Source organism: Crocodylus porosus, unplaced genomic scaffold, assembly GCF_001723895.1.
Source record: "Crocodylus porosus isolate Cpor-Errol unplaced genomic scaffold, CroPor_comp1, whole genome shotgun sequence".
Taxonomy (NCBI): Eukaryota; Metazoa; Chordata; order Crocodylia; family Crocodylidae; genus Crocodylus; species Crocodylus porosus.
The window spans coordinates 25,609,554-25,624,794 of NW_017728931.1; the positions used below are offsets into that span (position 1 = coordinate 25,609,554).

General features: G+C 44.5%; 1 protein-coding gene across 1 annotated transcript in view; it reads right to left on the reverse strand.

Moving 5' to 3' along the window:
- ST8SIA1 (ST8 alpha-N-acetyl-neuraminide alpha-2,8-sialyltransferase 1) overlaps positions 1 to 15,241 on the reverse strand; it is a 245,270-nt gene that overhangs the window by 172,604 nt on the left and 57,425 nt on the right. The window contains exon 2 of the mRNA XM_019544425.1: positions 5,057 to 5,201. Coding sequence (XP_019399970.1) covers positions 5,057 to 5,201 — 145 coding nt within the window. The remainder of the gene's footprint in view (positions 1 to 5,056; positions 5,202 to 15,241) is intronic.

Here is a 15,241-nt window from a genome sequence, read left to right on the forward strand (position 1 = left end):
CTAGAGTCCAGCTGGTGTGCTTGCATAAACGAAAATCATTCTTCAAAAGGCGCCTGCTGGAAGTACGGGTGCAAGGGGTCCATTGGAGAATGCTCGTCGGTCTAAAAGAGGACATCCTGTACCCCATGATCCTGGGGCGGGACTGGCCCGAGATATTTGAGATCATTGATACTTTCAACAGATCGGAGAGCCTGTAGGAGGGGCTGATGGGGACCGATCCCGGGACAACAGACGATCTGGAGCTAGAGACGTTGGTGAACAGCAACAATTTCGGGAGGCTCAGGAGGCCAACGAAGAGCTGAGACCATTTAGAAGAGAAGATCCTGTGGAACATGACCAGCAGGTAAGCCCCTCCAAGTACCGAGCATCAGGTCCCCGGGTTGAAGTTAGAAGAGGGTTAATGTATCTGATCAAACGGGGCAGGATGGCGGGGGAAGAGGTAGCCCAGCTTGTAACACCTCGCCCCTATAGGGAACCCTTGTTACGGCTGGCGCATAAAAATCCCCTCGGGGGGCACTTAGGAAGGCATAAGACAGAGGCCCACCTAGCCAGATGGTGCTTCTGGCCTAACATGTATGAAGAGGTCGAAAATTTTTGTAAAACCTGTGACCTATGTCAAAGGGTGAGTTCTTATAAGCCTCCAAAGGTGCCCCTACAGCCACTGCCAGTGGTACGGGAACCATTTGCCCGAATAGCCTTGGATGTGATGGGCCCGCTTCCCCATAGCGTAGCAGGACATCAGTTCGTGCTCGTCCTCATCGACTATGCGACCCGTTTCCCAGAGGTTATACCCCTGCGGACTGTTACAGGACCCAAGGTGGCGGAAGAACTGATGAGGTGGGTGGCTAGATTTGGGATACCCCATGAAATATTAACGGACCAAAGGTTGAATTTTATGTCAACGGTCCTAGGAGCCCTGTGCAAAGTGTTACAGATACGTCACCTTAGGACGACAGTATACCACCCACAAATAAATGGGCTGGTCGAGCGCTTTAATGGTACCTTAAAAGGGATGTTACGCCGCTGTGCTCAAGTCGACTCCAGGAAGTGGAACCTACTGGTCCCACCCTTATTATTTGCAATACGAGATGCCCTGCAGTCGTCACTGGGCTATTCTCCCTTTGAGTTAGTTTTTGGTCACCATCCCCGCAGTCTATTGGATGTTGTTTGGGAAGGATGGGAGGCAGACCCGGGTCCAGGCAAGGGGGCGGCAGAATATGTCCAGAACTTACAGGAGTGGCTCCAAGCAGCGAGAGTGATGGCCCATGATAGCCTGGAACAAGCACAGCGTCAACAGAAAGAAAGGTATGATGCGCACGCAAAAGCCCGAGAATTGCAAGCCGGGCAAAAAGTGCTAGCATTATTACCAAACTCAAACAGCAAATTCCTAACCTGTTGGCAAGGGCCATTTACAGTGATACAGAGGGTAGGTCCCGTTGATTACGAGGTCCTATGGGAAGGGGTCAAAAAGGAAAAGAAAATCTACCATATTAACCTCCTGAAGGAATGGCACGAGCCACAGGGCCTACTAATCTCTCTGGACCCTGAGTCCGATGAATTCGGGATACAAATGGGGGATAATCAGCAGAGTCCCATAGACCCCAAGCAGATCCCAGTAGGGAGCCAGCTGAAACCCCAACAGTTACAGGAACTGCAGAGCCTCGTAAGGGAATTCAGGGACGTTTTTTCAGATAAGCCAGGGAAGGCCACTGAAGTGGAACATCAAATCATAGTGAAGGGAGACCAGGTGGCACGGGAAAAGTGGCGTAGAATCCCTTACCATCGATACCACCCCTTTAAGGAGGAGCTACAAAAAATGTTAGAGCAAGGGATTATCACGCCATGCTGTAGCCCATGGCGCAGTCCCCTCGTGGCCGTAACGAAACCGGACGGGAGCTTGAGGCTATGTATCGATTTTCGGAAATTGAACGCACTTACTCAATTTGATGCATTCCCTATGCCTCAGGTAAACGAACTAGTCGAATGCATAGGACAAGCTAAATTCATATCTACGCTAGATTTGTTGAAAGGGTACTAGCAGATCCCATTAAGAAAAGAGGATCAGCCAAAGACGGCTTTTGGCACGCCTTTGGGGCCTCTTTGAATTTAAAAGGATGCCGTTTGGGCTGAACGGGGCTGCAGCCACCTTCCAGCGACTAATAGACTGGGTCCTCGTGCCCCATCAGGAGTACGCGTTGGCGTATATAGACGACATCGTCATCTACACAGAGACCTGGGAACAGCACTTAAGAGCTCTGAAGGCTGTCCTGCTCGAGTTAAGGCAGGCAGGACTCACAGCCAATCCGAAAAAATGCGCCTTGGGTAAACGGGAGACCAAATACCTAGGTTTTCTGGTTGGACAGGGACGTGTGAGGCCCTTGATGGACAAAGTCGAAGCCATTAAAAACTACGTGGCGCCCGCAACGAAAAAGCAAATGCGGGCGTTTTTAGGCCTGGCTAGCTACTACCGGCGATTCATACCCTGGTTTGCGGAAATCGCCCACCCGTTGGTGGAGACAACGAAGGGGTGCAAGACATATGCCATAGAGTGGAATACAGAACAGTGACAGGCCTTCGAAAAACTCAAACGGGCCCTGTGCCAGGAGGCAATGCTTCATACCCCCAATTTTGCCTTACCTTTCACCCTACAGACCGACGCCTTGGCCTACGCCCTGGGGGTGGTCCTTACCCAGGAGGTGGAAGAAGCGGAGCGGCCCATCGCGTTCACCAGCCGAAAGTTAAATGAACATGAGAAAAGGTATTCCACCACTGAGCGAGAGTGCCTGGCCATCCAGTGGGGAGTGGACTACTTCAGGTATTATCTATTGGGGCGCGAATTCAAGTTAACGACTGACCACACGCCATTGAGATGGCTGAATTCAGCCAGGTGCCCTCGGCTGTGGTTTTTTTCATTGGCTACACCTTGTTTTCCTTTTTGGAACATCACAAACGAATGACCGATCCAGTTGGACGGTCGCCCCCGGTGGATCGGGCGAGGGTGTAGGGGTGGAGGAGCCCTCATCAACCTGGGACCCCAGAGTGAAAGAGTCTCATTTCTGGACTGTACACGCTGGACCAACTGAACCTATTGGAGTCATCATCAAAGTCATGGCAGGCGAGACAGGCGCGCACGAACACCCACCCAGTGGTGAGTCACTCCTTCCGCCTCCAGTGGGCGGTCCTGAGACGGGGAGGTGGTACATACTGTGGCTAAAGATTCACTCCCCTACAATGCCATACTGCAAAGCTCAATGTTTTTGCTAATAAAATTTTCAACACCGTCTCTCTAAAGAGGAAACAGATGCTGTGCACTGGCTGAGATAAATGTATAGCAACATAGATCATTTGGGAAGTGCTTTGAGTCATGGTTTAAGCTACATGTGCACATTTTTTAAAAACCTGAAATAACTGGGTTGATTTTATGGAATGCTCCTGTGGCTTGTGAATGTATCTGTGCAGGTTTTATCTTAGGAACCAGTTGATGAAATAACAAAATTTAGACCACTAAACTCTACCATGCTCAATTGAGACACAGATTCCAAGTCAAAAGAAGCACAGAAATTTTAGAATCCTTAGTGTTAATCTTCCAAACAAAGAGCTTTAGGTATAACAGAGCTCACATACCACTATAACCAATTCAGGTTGAAGGAGTTGGCCACAATACTTCTATTTTTTGTTTTTAAATTCTCTCAATAATTTTAATGTCTCCCTATAACCTGGAGGCTAAACTATTCAAGTTCCTCTAGAACCCCAGATCGGTTAACTGCCTCCATCCCTCAGGAAGTAGAATTCTACATCTGCCAACATATCCTACAATTTCTGTCCAGGGAAGGGGTGGCTAGGAAGACAAGTAACTTTAAACTATAGGATGTTTCCATTTTGACTTAAACATGGGTTGGTAATAGGGATGGGGCTAGTCCAACAGCTTGGAACACTTAAAGTATTGTGGGCTGGTGCAACTATTGCGGTAACTCAGCTAATTCTTCTGCTTGATCCTTGTGCAGAAATTCCCAGGGTGCACAGGATCAAGCTCCTCAAGCTCCAGAAGAACGCATCGCCCATCGTCCCACAGCATCAACAGGCATGACAATAGGTAATCTTTACTTATTTCAAACTGTAGATTAGTTAAATTCCAAGCTGAACAAAAAGAACAAAAACTGGAGATATGGGGTTTGACCATTAAAAATAACTAGGAACTCTTTTATGAGCAGCTTAATGGGTTATTTGTGATTAATATAAATCTAAAATCAATTCAGATTCAGAAGTCACAAAGATTAAGGAGTTACTCCATTTTACATCAGTTTAACTGAAATCAGAATTTAGCCCTTCAGTTATTTGTTGGCCTTTTAAATTAAACCACGATTTGATATAGTCAACCGTGATATAATGGCTACAATTCCACTGACTTCCTTGGCATTGATTCAAATTGAATTTGGGCCCAAATGCAAGCCAAAAGCTGCCCTTTGGAAGGAAAAAAAGGGATTAAGCCAGGAATACTGGCAAATCCTGGCAGGCTAGATGAGGAATGTAAATTTCTTCAATAGTCTTCACAGTGAGATTTGTTGCACTACCAACTCAATTTTGTCACAAGCCTTGCTAGAGTTGATGCTTTATTTAAAGCTCTAGCTTCTCAAGGTGGGCAAACAGGCAAGAATCTGAGCCTTGTACTTAGTTTCTACCCCTCATGGTTTCAGAGATGCCTTTGAAAATGTAATTTACTGAAATTTGAGCACTTGGGTCACAAGAAATGACAAATATATAACTTAAAAAGAGTCAAGATCTTAAGTCAGTATCACAGTCTTTAAATGCTGGGGCTAAGTAGCCACAGGAAAAATATTTATAGCTACTCTTCTGGCTATGTATGTAATTAATATTGTTTTAAATTTATGGTACATCTAAATTTTAAAAAATTACAAGAGAATGTTCAGCAATGAGAAGTGCAGATGCAGTTTATTTCTTATAATCAGTCTTCTAGCCAGACTGATTTAGCTTTTACAGTGTTATCTTCTAAAGGAGAATAAAGGGATGAAGTGAAAAGAATAAGAATGTTACTAACCTGTGGGAAAAGGGAGTAAGTTGCATTGTCAATAGTGAAGGAGTATAAGAATTCCCCATCAAACCAGAGGTTCTTTCCCATGGGGGAATTCTGTTTTGTCATAGCAAAGAGATGACCAGGATCACAACAGTCTTCCAGCAGTTTCCTAATCAAAGCAACAAAAAGAGAAGAAGAAATGTGTTCATTAGGACTTAGTGATTGGCTCCTCATTGAGAGACTTTTCATTTTTACTTGAAGTTCTAGCCAACTGATATTCCATACATCTTGTAATGTGGCTAAATCAGGCCTGGTGACCTTTAACTGTACTAACAACCAGCCAGAAAAAAGGAGATTTCTGTGTTGCCAATACAACAAATAATGCACCCTAACAAAATATTCAGACTACAAGGTATTTAGAAATTCAAATGAAAACCCAATTATTTCATGGTCATTCCTGCACTTCCAGATGAACAATTTTGATTTGGTTCAGGAAATCCTTAGATAATTTTTCCACAAACTTTTTCTGGATAAAATTTGATGTTTACTGAAAAATATTTTTGTTTTTCAACTAGGTGCAATGAATAAATAAAAAACCCATCAGAGCTCTCTAAGAATCACAGACATCAAAATCAAATATATGAATTTTAAAAGTAGGTTGTAAAGTACACAGATAAGCCTATAGAAACCCCCCAAAATTGTAGTTCCAACCATCAGTTCAGGTCTGAGACCAGACTGATCAGTTCAGGTCTGTTTCTTCTTAGGAGGAAAATTGTTTGTTCCTCTACCTTGATTAAATTCTGTCTTGAAAAACTTCATTAAGTTGAAATTGCGCATGGCATTCTCCTCTCCTCTTCCCAAACTATAGTCTCATTAAATACAGTTAAACAAAGATACTGTATTCCACTCAAGAAGTGTCTGGATTTTTGTGAGGGGAAAATTGTTCCTATGAAGTATTTAATCAGTCCTACATGTGCTCTAAAGAATAATCCTATTCATGGAATTAACTGTATGGCAGGAATACTCATGTGAGTAAAGTTTCAGTACTAGTGCCACTGTCTTTAGTGCTCTAAGCAAGGATCACAGAACTGGGCCAGGTAGAAGTAGGTGGGAGTAGTACCAGGGGAAGCAGACTTCTGTGCACTGGAGCCAATAAGCAGATAACCACTCTTCCAGTTCTATATATTGATTGCACTGAGTTTGACTGAACCCATGACTAGGGTTTGTGTGGATGGGTATCACTTTGGGACTATGAGTTCTGGACCTCAACAAGCTGAACAATTAATACTTGGAACTCTGGGGATTGGCAACATTCTAGATAATCAATTGAGTTTTGATCATTTGATTTTAAATATACAGTAAAGGTTGTGTTCTTATTTGTCCCCAAAAGCATTAGACTTCAAACCTTGACTGCTGCCACTGGCACCTGATAGAAAGGTTAGAGGGGGAAGGCACAATATGAACATCAGCTCCTAAAGATAGCAGCTGATGTTCATATTTGAAATGGGCTTTTATTCAAAACCATAAATAATTCCCAAAAATGCTGACTTCATAACTTTCTAGGTTTGCAAAAAAGTTTACACCAAATCAAATGTTATCAAAAACCTACTTTCAAAATTCTTCATTTACCAAAAAACTGCTGATTTTTACTGAATGAAAAAATGGTATAACTTTTAACAACTTTTAAAAAAACTTTTAAATTAAAATTAAAATGGGACCCTTTTGAACCCTTGTGAAAATGGATACTACAAAATGTTTCATAATTAAAAATATTCTATTGAGCTCTAATAAGTAATTATTTCCTATTTCTACCTGGGATGCTTGTTTCATAGATATTTAGGGGCTGGAAAGGACCTTACAGATCATCAGGTCCATCCCCCCTGCACTTGGCCAGGAAAGACTGCTGGGATCAGATGATCCCAGCAAGATGGGAGGAAAGACGTTTTTTGAAGATTGCCAGGGTGGATGACTGTACCACCTCTGAGGGGAGACCATACCAAACCCTCAGCACTCAACTTGTAAAGAAGTTTTTCCCTATGTCAAACCTGAAGCTATCTTCAATCAGTTTGTGCCCATTATTTCTCATCCTCTCCTGGGGGCCTTGGTGAATAGATGCTCCCCCAAGCCCTGAAGTATCTATTTATAGTTGTTCATTCTGTTGTGCCTAAGGCACTAACATCAAGGCACCATAAAGCAGCCCACCGAAGAAAATGAAAGTACACAGGAAGAATATTAATAGAGAATGAAGCATAGAAAGTAACTAGAGAAGGTGGATTGAATGCTGGAACAAGAGCAAGGGGCTATTCAATGAAACTGAAATGTAGAAAATTAAAACAGGTAAAAGGAAATAAGTTGCATGTAGTGCATAAATAATATATGGAACTCATAGCCATATATTATTAAGAATATTATACTCATGATAATATTAAGACCAGGCACAAGATTCCAAATAACAAAGAGAAATTTATATGCATTTTAGCTCAGAACTAGATGCTTCTGCTCCAGGGCGTAAGGAAACCTCTAGCTTATGAAATTTAGGAAGAAATTTTCTTTGAGGCAGCTTATCCTATAACCCCCTACTGTAGGGTTTGCTTGCACCATCCTCAGAGACACAACACTAATATGATCTAGAATGGCAGTTTCTATTACTACTGGTTATGGTGAAAAATTTCTGACTTCCTTGTACTAAAGGAGGGATTTCATGTTACACCCATCCTGAAGCCCAAAATAAAACCTCCATCACAGATCTGCAGTTACTGAAAAGATTGAGATTCAAGAGTGGTTGAGAGACATCCGAAATCCCTCTCTGAAGCACTTTTGCCACATAGCGAAGGGTACAGACAGACATTTGTTTGAAGTGCTAAAAATTTCTAAAAAGTTTGCAGTGCCACAAAAACCTGACAGGGCAAGCATGTACAGTCATTCAGTGCCTGGTGTGGAAAGCTGCAGAGCATGGCAAGAGTATGTACTTCCAGCACTCTGCAGTTAGGCAGTAGGCCTGTGCAAATAGGGAAGTATTCGGTTTGGATCTGGCTGATTCGGAGGACAGTGATTCTATTTGGAGATTCAGATCATTGTCCTGAATCGATTTGGCCAAATCAGCTTCAGAACATTTGGCAATGATTCGGAGAGGTTTGGTGATTTGGATCAGCTGCGGAGAAGCAGGCACAGCCAGGTGGTTGCAGGTTCTCCCACAGCTCCTCCAGCTGCGCCTGCCTCTCCCTGGGTGGAGGGAGCCACAGGAGAAGCCCCCATGGCTGCCCTGCCTGGCTACATTCCCCACCCAGCCCCAGCATAGTCCCGGATCTTTTAAAAAAAAAAAAAAAAAAGCCCTGCACTAACCAGCCCTGCACTAACCAACTTGGGCCTCTGAGCACTCGTGGCAAAGCCCTGCCCCCATGCAGCACGGGGCAGTGGGGGACAGCAGGGATCACTCTGTCCACCTGGCACCCATGCAGAAGCTGCCCCATGGCGCAGGGGCAGTGCAGCTAGCAGGGCACCGCGCGCTGCCTAGGAGCTGAGGCCACTGGGTCTGAGCAGTGCTAGGCTCCATCTGACACATGAAGCCATCTCAGCTCCCAGAAAACAGCGCCCTGCCAAGCCACACTGCACCTGTGCAATGGAGCAGCAATCCCTGCTGCCCCCCCCACTGCCCCATGCTGTGTGGGAGTGCTCTGCCATGAGCACCCAGAGGCCCCAATCACCACTGCTGCAACCAGTGAGTGTGAGGCTGTTTTTTTAAAGCTCCACAGCCACCAGGTGCAGCAGTGGTGACTGGGACATCTGGACGCTCATGGCAGAGTCCCCTCTGCTTAGCACCCACGCAGCAGCTGTCTCATCACGTGGGTGCAGCACAGTTTGGCTGGGCATTGCACGGTGTCTGTAAGCTGGCCTCCTGAGGCTTAGCAGTGCCAGGCTCCGGCTGACTGCTGGAGCTGCCCAAGCTCTCGGACAGCCCACAGTGCCCTGCCAAACCACGCTGCAACCACGCCATGGGGCAGCTGCTGCGCAGGTGCCAAGCGGGAGGGGATGATCCCCACTGCCCCATGCTGTGAGGGGGGCTCTACCACAAGCCCTCAGAGGCCCCAGTTGCTGCTGCCAGAGCCATTGAGAAAGGGGCCCTTTTTTTGGCTTTTTTTTTTTAAGTGCTGGGAAGCTGGGCCAGGCAGGGGATGGGCCCAGGCAGAGGATGGGGCCGGGCAGGGCAGGAGCTTCTCCCGTGACTCCTCTGGCTGTGCCTGCCTCTGCCCCATTGTGGGGAGCCATGGGGGATATGCCCTACTGCCACTTGCCCAGCTGACGTGGGGGGAGTGACATGCAGGTTTGGCTCACTCCAGGCAGTAGCAGGGCATAGCCCCAGCTCCCAGTGCTGCCACACCCACATCTACCTGTTTAGTCTATGGCCAATTCTCCAAAGTGGCCAAATCTTTTCTGAAGCTTTTCTGAATTGATTTGGATGCTTCAGATCAATTCAGAGCTTTTAATTGGTCTCCTGATTTGATTAGATTTGGTCCCTGAACTGGGACGAATCTCCTCCGAATTGAATCTGCTACCGAAGCTTCGCACAGACCCTATTAGGCAGCCAGTGTGCAGTGATCCCTGCATCTCCAGAGATTCTCAAGGACAGCCAAGTGCCGAGAAAATTACCAACAATCTGGCTGCCTGGGGGATCACATCCACCTATGAATCATACCACTTTTGCACTAAGAATGCAAAGCCAAGACAAACCTGTTGTTTTCCCAAAAGCTCATCAATTTCAACTCCAGCCCACCTTGTTCATCTGCAGAAGGTCATCAGTGGGGGAGCAAAGGCTCCACTAATGGTTCCACTTCAGGACATGGGCTGCAGGGATACTTCTTTGCCCCAGCTATGCTTCAGGGATTCCCCCCAGGGGTCTGCTTGCCCAGGACCTCCTCAGATCCATCTGGTCTCTGAGAATACCTCCTGAAGCCTATCAAGCGTTACTTCTAAAGTAGGGAAGAGCCCTAGATTCTTCCAGCTCTGAGACCCTATCCTTCCAGTCCCTGACCCTCCCTTGTTTTCCATGGCCCTGCCTCAGGGAGCTGCCTTCCAGTTTAAAGTCCCAAGGGAGAGCCTATACCTCTTGATAGAAACAAAAAGCATGAGAAAGCTCTTCTTCAACAGATTAAACAAATTAAATAAATGAATTTAGGATATGCAAAGCTAGATCTAAACTAATTAGGTTGGGTGTCCATAGAAGCCTAGCTGAGGCAGCATAGAGCACAGGCTAATAGATCCTAACTTCAGTAGGAATGTACTCTAAGACTAACGAGGTTTGACAGACATTCAAAAAGCCCAAGGCGGAATGGACCTAAGTTATGTGGGTGGAACTTTAGACTTTAGATTGATAGCAAATCTGTAAGCAGCATACCTTTAGAGTTTAGATTGATAGTGAACAGAAGACACATTCGCCCTTTGGTAATAGTAACATTTCCTTTCTCTAATTCATTTTCTGCCTTTTTTAGTCTACTTTGTAATGTCTTCAGGACAGCAACTGTCTTGCACAAGAACTAGCATAATAGGGCCTGATCTCAGTCAAATTCCATATGTAATACCTTAAAATAATAATGGATCAAACCTCGTAGTTCCTATCTTCAGTGAAAATCTGGCCTCAGTGTCCACATCTACACCTACGCTTAACTGCGGAGTAGACTAACTAGCTGTGAATTAAACATCAATGTCTACACATGCAATGCTATTAGGCCTCAGTGAACTAATTAACGCTAATTAATGTACTATCTTACAGCAGGTAATTAACTGCGATGCAACGCATGTATAGATGCTGACCATGGGCATAAATTGCACCTGGTCAGACCAGCCAACAGGGGGCCAGATTCCCACCTGCCATCTAGTCACATGACTGTACTTTCAGCACCCTCATATCCCAGCCAGCCCACCTGTTGCCCAACATCACAACCCAGAACCTAGGACTGACACCCTGTGCCCCCATCCCTGGCATAAACTGCTCTGCCCTGGGTCAAATTGGCCCCAGGCCTCCACTTGTCCCATCACCCAGCCCAGACAGGGCCCCTCTCACCCCAGCTGCTGCACCTCCGTGTGCCCTGCTGCTTCCCTCATCTCTGAGTTCTCAATCTGCCCCTCTGCCCATGGCCCTTTTCCCTCCCCCTCCCCCTTCCCCCACAGACTTACCTGCTTGGGGGAGGCACCTATGCCAATTGCATAAGAGTGAATTTACCTCACATATAACAAATTTTAGGTATAAAATGGGTCATTGCATAAGAGTGAATCTGCATATACAGAACCCTCATAAAGCAAGGGAAACCTGTAGCAGTAAATACACATATCAGTGAAAACCCTGCATTAAAATATTTACATTGGTAAGCCAACTCCTGTTAGTATAAAGTGTTGCAGGTGATGGGAAGGGCACATTCCACCATTTTTAAACCAGTCTACATGTGCTGAACTTCTGTTCTATTATGGGTATAGAAGTTTCCAATCACTTATACCAGTAAAAGTGTAATGTCTGTACCTGGCCTCTGTCTCAAAGTATTACTGTGAAGTATTATTTGATCTCCATGGAAACCTGCAGATGGAAGGAATTCAGTTGTCTGAGGTAGATCCTCTAAAGATACATAGACATTGCAGCACTCAGCTTTGCATATACTTTGACAATACAACTAGCAGAGGAACACAAGGAAACACATTTCATGGACTTTAGGGGTTTGGCTAGGATTAGGGCTTCTAGAAGCTTGTTGTCTTGGTGGCTTTGCAAATAACCCATAAGGTTCTTATAGGGTTAGGTGATAGCTGAGTGGCACTTTTACAGGTGTCAGTGTTGTCTACATGGTGGATCGAGGCATCTGGAGATGTAGAAAGGTGCATACACTTTATTGAGGATCCACATCTACATTCATATAGAGACTCAAAGGGAAATTTAAGATTAGTGTGTAGAATTCCCACCTCCTAGTCTTGTAACTGTAATATTATATTATTGCCATAAAATATTGCTGATTATTATTAAAAGGAGACTGTGAACCTGGAGTTCCATAAGACTCCAAAATGCAGGCTTACATGAGATTTGCTGACCCTTTTGTTTGCATTTCAGTTAACACTGGTTCCAAACGTCTGTTTTGCTTGAGAGAAAATAAGCTGAAATAAAGAAAAAATCATCTGAAATTAAAGTACGCTACATGCTTTTGAGCCAAAACCAAAAATCCCCTTAATACACCAAAAGACACAAGTTCCTGTCCAAAGGAAAACCATGGGTGATCTTTTGGGCTTCAACAGGAAAGGTTTTCACAACTCTTCTTGATGAACAGAATTTAATTACTACCATCTAACTACTACACAATACAGATGAACTGTCTCTTGTACTAAAACATCTATTTCCTGGCAAATGCTCTGCTGAAGAGATCCAGAGCTAAACTGTGCAACACAATGGGAGATTATTCTGAAACAAACCTCTGACTCTGAACTTCCATAAAATTTTGGGGATGTTAAAAACTCAATCCCGGATTTGATTTTCATTGCTCGGGTTTATCCTTAGTTTGATACTCTTTCCTTTCTTTGCTACATTAGGGAATTCCCTCAAAAGGAACCAAACTCACAACCTATATAGTACAGGTGCTACTGAATAAAACAGCTTGCCAATTTGACTGTGGGTCATGATAGATCTCTATAAATCCACAAATGGATTTATCCATTTTGATGTGAAGGCACATCACCCTCCAAAAACAACTATTCACTAATATTCAATTCCTTCAGCATAAACAACTGATCAGAGAAACATTGTATTTACTTGGATCTAAGACAACCCCGAATATAAGATTAGACCACAATAATTAAGATTCCATACCTGGCAAATGTATAAGTGTATTATACGGATTTTACTCAAATACAAGAAAAGGTTATCTCCCCCTCTACCCCCTGTATTACCATGGGGAAAAAAGTGCCTCATCTTATAACCACATACAAGGAAATCTCATTAAATACATTCTCTATCATTAAACTGCTGTCAAAAGCAGCATGTGCTCAGCAGTGGAAACCAACTATGAAATTGATGAAATACAGCCAATACTGAGCATGGCTATAAAACAGATGGCCCATATTAGGCAAACATACTGATGGGAACCTACCAGAAGAATATGTTAGTGCAGCCCAACTGAATAAGACATGGCCCATACTGGTAGTTCCCATTCTGCACAGTTCCCCTCACTGCCAGCTCTTTTTTCCAGTCATGGTCAGCCACAACATTGCATATAGTTCACCCAGAATCCCTCTCTTGCCCCCACTCTCAGTCTGGCACATATGATTAGTGTGGCCCTCACCCTCCATGAGATGAAGCTAGACCAGGTTGCCCTGCAAGTCACCTGCATATACATTTTTGAAGCATTCCAAGACTTGTGACAAGATCATCCAGTTCCAGTCATGAGTAGAGGCTAATTAGGACATGGACCCTTTGCCGGGTGTATCTGGAGTAGACATACATCCTGAGCAGTGCTGAGCTCTGGAGTCACTGTAGCTTAAATATGCTGTTGACTCTGGTGTGGCCCAACCCAATGAACTATGTGATAAACCATAAGCCTTTGGCTTTGAACTCATACCACACAAGATTTGAGAACTTTTAGAACAAGTACATACTAAACAACAAGAAACCAAAGACCCCAAAAAACTACCGTAAAATGCAGGAGATGGTTAGGGCAACATCTAGACTTTCTTTCACAGATATACTATCTGGAGATAGATGCCAGGCTATGTGGGAATGTATTTTCCACAAGGACCTTCAGAAGGAACACAGGGACTTGAACTGGCAGGTATCCCACTAGGCACTCCCTATGCAGGTAGTGAAACACAGAAAGGGGCAGAGAGGCTCACTGGCCTTCCCCGGGAAAACATGCTGATGGAAGGAGGAAACAATCAACTGTCTCCTCTGGGGCTACCTATATTTCATGGAAGTGTGGAGGAGACCAGTCGTTCACCTCATGATGGTGACAGGGGCCAAGACCCTGACCAGAGAGGTGACACTGTTCAGACATCCAACCAAGCAGCCAAGGACCCCAACAGCCTTTTTCATTCAGTTCATTTCCTGCTTCAGAAATGCTCTGTGGAAGATTAGGAACCTGCTTATGTACAGGCACACAAACCTCTCGATTGAGAACTGTGTTAAAATGGTACCAAGAGAGCTGCAAGGGTACTACAGGAAGATGGTAGAAGATGAAGGAGATATAATGGCTGAGATCATATGGAAGAGAAGAGACTAACACAGACTGTTCAGGAGTGGGGCCCCCAAAGAAGACAATGATGTTAAGGAGAAAGACAATGACAGTGACAAAGAGGGGGTGAGCATGAGGATGACAGGGAAGAAAAGAGAGACAAATATAATGTGGACTAAGGACTGGGAAGAAAAAAAAGGGGGGTTGGTGGGGTGGAGACTGGGGAAGGATGGGGAGAGTAAGGAGAATGAAGCAGGGGGGTGCGTTTCATGATTATGATGAGTAAAAGGAGATGGTGAAGGGCATGCAGGGCCCTGCTTGCATTTATTGTAATGGGATGATGATGGTGGTGGTAAATCGTATGTGTGTGTTATGGACAGGTAAGTGAGACAGAGTAGTAAACGTATAGGCATGTGTGTATAAATATATATAGAGAGAGAGAGACAGATAGAGAGAGACAGAGATTTTCGCCAAAAAAAAAAGAAAAAAATTATGCCACATATAAGTAGGTGCCAACGTGCTGCTCAAAAGTATGTTTGTGGAGAACCTGTGCTAAAACTTGCAACAGTTTTTTAAAAAGGCAACATGCATCAATTCTGGATAAACTAAATGCATGGACACTATATGCAAATAGTTACAACCATGTTTAATCAAGGTTATTTTTTTCAAATTTGCTCCTCACTTCCATGTGCTTGGGGAGAACAGGGTCTGAAAGTAAAGAGAGATGAAAGGGGCTGCCAGTGGGAAAAGTCGGGAGGAAGCAAAGGGCTACCCGAACCCCCAGATTTATTTTTCCTGCTGGAGAAGTAGGAGGAGGACATATTCAAGACAAACTTCCATTAATTAGATTCTATGCCTGGCAAATTATATCAAATGTATAAATTTTTCATGTATAGAATCTAATTATTGGGGATCCTCATATAATCAGGGTCATCTTCTTGTCAAGTAAATGCAATATCTGTGCAGGTACAGAATCTACTTTTATTGAAAAATTGTCTTAAATTTCCCCCCACCC